At 40.0% G+C, this 8,162-nt stretch overlaps 1 protein-coding gene across 1 annotated transcript; it reads right to left on the bottom strand.

Moving 5' to 3' along the window:
- Positions 1-254: 254 nt before the first annotated feature.
- On the bottom strand, positions 255-7,485 carry LOC115735079 (protein PTST homolog 3, chloroplastic). Its single transcript, XM_048271574.1, has 13 exons — positions 7,159-7,485; positions 6,907-7,026; positions 5,936-6,088; positions 5,345-5,856; positions 4,208-4,418; positions 3,708-3,771; positions 3,565-3,615; positions 3,397-3,450; positions 3,002-3,121; positions 2,477-2,595; positions 1,154-1,205; positions 906-1,063; positions 255-432 (listed from the first exon to the last, which is right to left on the bottom strand). Exons 1-12 carry the CDS (start codon positions 7,338-7,340, stop codon positions 965-967), a joined length of 1,737 nt encoding a protein of 578 aa, XP_048127531.1. The 5' UTR covers positions 7,341-7,485; the 3' UTR covers positions 255-432; positions 906-964.
- Between the last annotated feature and the right edge of the window lie 677 nt (positions 7,486-8,162).

Here is an 8,162-nt window from a genome sequence, read left to right on the forward strand (position 1 = left end):
GCCTGCGTGTGACGGACTGTACATGCTTAAGCGGTCAATTGCTTTGCTGACCAGAAACGCGGGCCTATGTTCTACTTCCTCTTCTTAATTTCACCGTCTCCCAAAGAATTTGTGTGCCCATTTCGTTATTGGAAAATGCAGTCGATTACTGGCCATAGACTCACAGATGCCTCCGCCTCCATCCTCGTGTCTCAGACAGTTGATATTCACCTAGAGCATGACATGCTCTGCATCACTAGCCAGGTCCTCAGGCTCTGCATCACTATCCAGGTCCTCATCCTGTGCAGAGAAGAGGCTACGTGAATCCAAACTGCGATATGATCCTTCACGTCTTGTCTTCTTCATCAATACAGGCACCTTGACCATTTTCTCCCACTGTGCAAGAATGTTTCAACTGTCATCCATCAGCAACCTTTCAACCGCCCCGCAGGTCTGCATGGACAGGGGCAGTAGGAGAAATACAGTAAGAATAAGAACCAGCTATAGAGATGTGATGAGGATGCAGAGTACATGGTGAGTATATCCTGACACGAGGCTTTGCACAGTTGTCATATGCAAGATTCTCTTGCTCTGAGAGAAGGTCATGTTAAAAGGGTCCTATTGACAACATATTTTATTTAGAACAATTCAATTTTTAAAGAAATGATTTTGTATCACAAGTGCATTGGAAACTGCAAAGTTTCCTTAAATTGATTGTGGACACTACTTATCGAAATTCGTGTTATTAATGTGTGTAAATGAATGCTTCTTCTAGATAGACGATCCTACCTCTCCGTGGGGCTAATATCCCAAGGAGAATCACAACCAATACGAGCTAGTAGGGTTCCTATGAAGTAGATTCAGAAGCAGGTTATGCATGCTAGATGCTAAATCCTTGTGCAAGGCGTTTTGACGGATATACTCACTATACCACAGAAGTGGGTATGCGTACAGATATGAAGCACGACTGCCAGCCTCGACCATATCATCTATCGACCCGAAGGACATTGTTACATATTGTACCCCGTGTAACTGACTCCTTTTGGGGATCAATCCTCCACTCGCCATCAACTATGAATTTTATCTGCTACAAAACAGTAAAGTTATAAGAATGGCATGAATGATTTATCTCCTGGCAGCAGAAAAATGGACACAGATGGAACTTGTTCCATGCCTCATATGTCCCAGGGTAAAGCCACAGCATTGTCGACCAATATCTAGATTTCCTGCAAGAAACAAGAAACCACAAACAGATCCACGGTTCAATTGAAAAAGAGGGAGATTAATTGGATCAGATCCGAGATTGAGATTGCCATATCACATACACCATCGAATTTCAAAGGCAGGCAAGAAATTGACAGTAAAAGTCGTGCGCTCTTATTGCATGTAGACATATAGCTAGTTGAGTTGTCTATTAGCTATATATTACCTCATAATAAAAGCAAGCAAACGGTTTGCAAAAGCCGCATCAATATGCAGAGCATTAAGGAGTCTGAACTACCACCTTTTGCGACCTACTACTTTGACAAATCATCTAGCAGCCTCGACTCTACCGACTTTCCGCCATTACAGGAAATAAGTGAAATAGAGGTAATGCTCCCCAACTCTGGTGTGTATTTGCAGGTTTACACACAATAGGGAAAAACCATAAGGGACAAATAGCACTAAAACAGCGGAAACTTGTCTGCATAAATGATTGCCGATTAAATAGATATTAACAACTCTTAAGAATTTTCAAAAGTCCGGTCCCAAGAAGTCAAAACTGCTCTTGAGATGTTCCAGAACAAGCGTTTAAACATTTAGGTCAAATTAATATGAAGGTTGCAATTTATTGCCTTTAAGAAAAATGAAATTTTGAGCTTAGTCTAGAAAGAACAAAACCTATGTGGAAAAAACATGTTCCATTTGTTTGCAAAAGCCGCATCAATATGCAGAGCATTAAGGAGTTTGAACAACTACCTTCTTTTGCGACCTACTACTTTGACGAATCATCTAGCTGCCTCGACTCTACCAACTTTCCCCCATTACAGGGAATAAGTGAAATAGAGGTAATGCTCCCCAATTCTTGGGTATTTGCAGGTTTACACACAATAGGGAAAAACCATCAGGGACAAATAGCACTAAAACAGAGGAAACTTGTCTGCATAAATGATTGCCGATTAAATAAATATTAACTTTTAAGTATTTTCAAAAGTTCTACGGTCCTAAGAAGTCAAAACTGCTCTTGAGATGTTCCAGCACTAGCGTTTAAACATTTACATCAAACTTATATGAAGGTTGCAATTTATTGCCTGTAAGAAAAATGAAGGCGGCGTGAACTCTGATTCGATCCAGGTATTTTGAGCTTAGTCTAGAAAGAACAAACCTATGTGGAAAAGCATGTTCCAGGCATCAATCCAATGGAAGGAAAAATGTAAATAGTCAAAAAGGGATTGATAAATCAATTAACTGATCATTCACATAAACTACATCAGAGGAGCAAATACTAGACCTTGACCCAATAGTGTTTGTAGCAGTAGCTGATGAATGGGGATCCATTTTAATCGGGTGATGCCAACCATTGAAGCTACCAGCCACCTCCACGATATCACCATTGCCAGAATACTCTATCTGAACCTGATAAAACAACAAAAATTTACTAGTGTCAACCACGTCTAAGCGGACCTGGCTACTGCTAAAGTGAGACGTATACAAGCTTCGGCTTTAATGTCCTTGGGATGACTTAACAAAAAATCGGGTAGTAAAACAAGAAAACCAGTACATTTTGTGAACGGACATTACAACTCTCAGGTGAAGCCATTTCCATATTTTAAGTTTTTATAATATGATAAGGTGCTTCTTATATAAACATCATCCATGTAAATTAAACCAATATCTTAAAAGATTTCCTTGGAATAGCATTCCTAAAGCTGTTGGAGGTTGACTAAAAATGGAGGGAAAAACTCGGACAAACTTCCAGGCGCTTACAGTACATTGCCAAACATCAAAGGCTAACAAATTATCACATGGATATGTACGGTACTTCTTTAAGCCCGGAAAGGCTCTCCTCAGCAGCCTGTAGTTCTGCATCTTTTACTGAGACGATCTTTTGGGCTTTGTTGATCTCATTCTCAGCATTGGTTCGCAACATTTCCAGAGCAAGCTGAAGGTACAATGACAAGCCAAAATTTGAGTAATTGAAGCAGAGAGACAACACCATACATCAATAATTAGGAAAAATATGTTACAAATTTAGCATTCTATGATGCATCTACAATACAGTGAACATCAACGGAAACATTGAATGGGAATGTATGCCTGAAGTACTTGAGCTGATCCCAGAAGGAGTACTCAAGATTTGGCTTTACCAGTTTGTTAGGATTATGCAAGAAAGTTGACTGTTCTCATTAAAAACTAATAGTAGATCTGTCAAAATACCTTTTCCTTTTCAATCTGTTCCTTCAATCGAGACAATTCCAATTCCTTCTGATGCTACAGCAACAAGATCCAATCAACATTTTCAAATATTGAGCTTATATTCCCTATGCATTCACCGAAGAAAACTTCTTTGGAAACTCCTATAGAAAATGGTACAGAGACAAGTACCAGCATAAATTTGAGATGACTCATCTCAGCTTGGCTCTCCTGCTTTCTTATCTGCATTAGAGGCATGAACTAGCATAAGCGTCTACACTATCGATCACATTTTTGTTGCATACTGAACAAATGAGAGTGTTTAACATACTGACCTCCTCATCCAAATTGTTGCCCACGTCAGCATCAAACAATTCTTCAACTGATGACTCGCTGTACCTGCAAATACTCAATTTTCCATCTTCAGCCCAATTAGAGGACACAAATTTGCAACAAAAAGATGAAAGAGTAAGAAAGAAACGACTTTGCGCATTGTGCATCATTTTCTCGATCTCCAAATTTCTCAACAAGAAGTTCACAATCATAATAAGGACTGATAAATGTGTAATCATACTAACAGTAGAACCCCAATTTTTGTGGTAAGCATGTGAAAATTGTGATGTTAATCCCCCCATGAAAAAAAAAATTCTGAACAAGCGGAAGCAAGCATTTAAATTACTTCATGACATCGACAACTCAGAAAAATTTAGAGTGTAGTCAAACATCAACCATTTTTTCCCAGATCTGTCAACTGATTGACCCATAAACCCCTACTTCATTAGATTGAGAGAAATATACCCGAACTTCTAGAATAAAATGAGCTAATAATTCTAACCTGACAGGAGAATGTACTTTTGCAGGAGAGACCTGTCTAGCTGTACTTATATTAGGTGTTACAGCACCATTGCTTTCCCCATGCACATGTTCTGACTGCTCCCCATTATGGGTCTCCAGCTGAAGCTCTGACCCTGGCTCACTCATATCGGACTCGGCGAAACTCCGGTTTTCTTCGTCATCAATCTCACCGGGTGCTTCAGTTAGTTGATCTGCAGATGCCAGAGTCAGTTTAACGTTTACCATAACTAATGACATCTAGGACCAGGAAGAATGTAAGATTCTCCATTCCAGATAATTGCATAGATATTTACTAGCAGCAATTACACTTCTCTTAAAGGATCTGGAAAGATGGAAACATCACAAATGTAAAGATAGAACACCAACACCAATGAACATAGTGTCATGAGGAATTTCTTGACCGGAGAAATATGGCATAACAGACTACATAATCAGAGAAATATAATGAGAAAAAGAATCAGTGACTTTGTTTTTGTGGAAACAACAGAGCAGGACTATTGCCTCTTTTTTTTTTTTCCATTTTTAGGAGGATATCAATTAACGAAGTCATGTCGCCCAGCATAGGAATACTTGATTTCATGGGCTCATTACTGTAGTTGAGTATGAAATGGGTGTTTTTAGATTCTCAGTAGCAAGACACAGTAACATGCTAATGCTTGCATTATGTGTTACTTTCAATCTTAATTTGGTCAATATCACGACAAAGTTTATACTGAATGCCGTCGTCACTTTGTTTCCTACATTACTTCAGTCTGCAACTCACAAATACCCCTAAGCAAAAGAACCAACTCTGAGTTAAAGAGCAGTTCAGTAAGCCTAGAATATCTATGGTACAGGATGCGCGAGCATTCTGCAATTAAGAATCCATAATGAGCTGAATGTGTGTCTATATATATAGGAAATAACCCATGCAACTCTTTGAATCTCTAGGATCTTGACCTTCATGAAGTACCCTTGCTGCAGCCTGGAACCAATCCATGTTTTTCCCCATAATATATAGAACCATATTAACATAGTCTCAAGCACAATTCCTTACGTGCTTCTGAAGCCTCATTTAATGAAAGTAAATCATGGCAACCATGTTATGAAGAGAACACCTGGTAATTGTGGGAATTACCTTCAATTGGTTCAAGATATCCATCTTGCATAAATTTTGCTACCCTCTCCTCCAAGGATGGCTTAGCACATGTTTCAACACATGTATAACCATGATTGTAAGAATTGGTCAAGGATGTCTCCTCAAAAGTAGAGCTAACCCATTCAAAGTGACCTAATGGAGTAGTAGAGTCATTGGCTGCTGTGACCAAGTTAGTAGAAGTTTCAACTGGCATGAAGGTATTGCTATTAAAGGAGTTCTCCGGGTCCCCATCTACACTAGCAGAGGTTTCTTCCACAATTGAAGTTTCCATAGATGATGGAGTATCTTCGATCATACTTTCCACCACATGCTGTGCGGTATTATCTTTCATAGACAGACTAAATGGAGTTTCAATGTGCATGTTACTATTGCCAGCAACGTCAGAAGATGAATTAATATCAAGCTCATCAAAGCAGTCTTCCTCAAAAGATATTCCAACAGATAGAGAACTTTCTTCATCCAAACAGCCAGCATTCTCATTCTGACCTTTTGGATTACAAAATGCTATCAGAACAGTATGACCGACATTAGATAGCAAAAAGGTAAGAAAATCGTGAAGAAAGCTTACCCTCTGATTCTTCTTCATTGGCACTAGTAGCTTCCTTTTCTTCATCTATGTTTGTCTCCCTATCAGATACATAGAGTGTCATTGCTACCGAGTTCGAAAGAAGTTCCCTGATAAGTTTGTAACCCCTCCTTCTAATAATATATGCAAGGTCATCCCTGCCCAATATCAAGTCCAATTAAACAATCCTCAGTCAAAACTCTCAACTTTGAAAGAGTACGCTAACATTTGTACTTTAGCTTACCTGATTTAGTTCATTGCACAGGAAAAGGGATTGAAATAGATTTCCAATAACTTGTGTTTTGAGACTAAAAGTCATATCTAGATGATCATTTTTTAAAGTATAAGGAACCACGCATTCACGAAGAACGTAAAAGAAAGGTAGCATTAGCAATTCCAAAGAATTAAACTTTGATCTGGCAAAACCAAACAATTGAGACCAATTACCAATTCATGTTGTAATCCATTTGCAGGTAAAACTGAAAAAGCGGCACTAATAGATGGTAAGCGATCATCTAATTTATATGAAAGTGTCCTCCCTTTGAAATTTCTGCATTTTATAACAGTGAGGCAATGATCCGTAGCACCTATTTCCCGGCCCGAATCAATGTGCAGGGGAAGCTTGCTTAAGCATTTCCAAAGGGGCACAGGCAGATATGACAAAAACCTCACATTTAACATCAACCTCTCCAGCTCTCAAAACCATCATTCCTTATAATATGACAGTCTACGCATGAGGTACTTGAACTCATCCTCAAGGTGGCGAAAGGTCTCAAAATTCCATGCTACTGTACATACACATTTCCAATTCAAATGAAAATTGGGTGCACTTAATTTTTTCCACAAGCTGGACTCCCAACTTTTACGATTATGCAATTGCCCACACACCTTATCTCGATGCCAACCAAAGCAAACCCCAGAGTACGCAATTAATCAGTAAGTACACGGGCGCGCGCGCATACAGAGATTTGCTGACCTTCCATGCTGCAAAAGCTCCTTTATGGACGGAACATGACCTTCAGGAAGCCCCGCAGAAGCTAAGAATTCCTTTATGTCATTGCATAGCTCTACATTGCTCTTCGTCTTCCTACCAGACCTTTTAAGCGCGAATAAAATCGAACAAAGTAATCAGCACGGCTCGGAGCAATCACTCGCGTCGGTGTAGAACCGAATGATTGAAAAAAGCAATCCAAGGAAAAGCGAGTGAAGAGGATCCGGCGAAGCGAACCTGGACTTCTTGACGGAAGCGACGCAAACAGCGGAGCGCCGACCAGGAGAGCAGTCCCGAGAGACGAAGCGAAGCTCGTGGCTACGTTCAAGGTGGGGTTGGTGGTGACGGCAGGGGAAAAAGAGCCTGTGGGGAGAGAGAGAGGAGGGGAAGCTGGCGAAGCGAGGGAGAGGAGCGGCCATGGAAGCGCAGAGATGGGAGCTCGGAGCATCGAGGAAGAATGTGTGATTGGGCGTTCGAACAGAGTCATCATGAGCGAGAGCAGTGACTGAGAGGCCCCGTGCGCTCCGAGTGAATCCAAAACTTGCTGGTAAATGCTGATTGTGACCGAAGGCTTATCTTTTCTTGGAAAAATTTTAATTTTTCTTTTTCTTAATTCCCTTTTGGAAAAAATTAAATAATAAAAAAATAATATATTTTAAAAAAAAAAATTGTCGCTAATTTCGCCTCCTGAAGTGAGCTTTTTTCCGACAAAAGATAATCACAATCAGCATTTTTCAGCAAATCAAAATTGGCATTGAAGTAAACATTTTTCGAAAAATTAAACACTTAAAGTGATCGTTTTGAAAATTTTTTATATTAAAGTGAGCGCCGTATGAAAATTTTGACACTTGTAACGTACTTTAGCCGTGATTCTAAAATGATTTTACCGCAACATTTTAGGCTGTGTCCTGGTCTCTATTTTCACTCCCCCCTTGGGTTCACTAACTGCGATGTTGTGGCTACGGTCCTCATGCTGTGACAATTCTTTTTTACTGTACAGACAATTTCACCTTCCTCGTTTGAGGTAACGAATTGAATGCCAGCCCATATTGTGGTCAATTCAATTGTTTAAATACTCCTCAGTTGGGGCAACTAGAAGCATGGGTGCCACATGTGACATGACCAAGAGTAAAACCATCTGTTCTTCACCGTCTTCGCGGCTGCAGACGCCTACTCCAATTTCAGGATGAAGAAACTGCCTTCCATCGCGGTCAAAGCATGCCACGCAAAGGAGTATGTGC

This window comes from Rhodamnia argentea, chromosome 10, assembly GCF_020921035.1.
Source record: "Rhodamnia argentea isolate NSW1041297 chromosome 10, ASM2092103v1, whole genome shotgun sequence".
In the NCBI taxonomy this organism is placed as follows: Eukaryota; Viridiplantae; Streptophyta; class Magnoliopsida; order Myrtales; family Myrtaceae; genus Rhodamnia; species Rhodamnia argentea.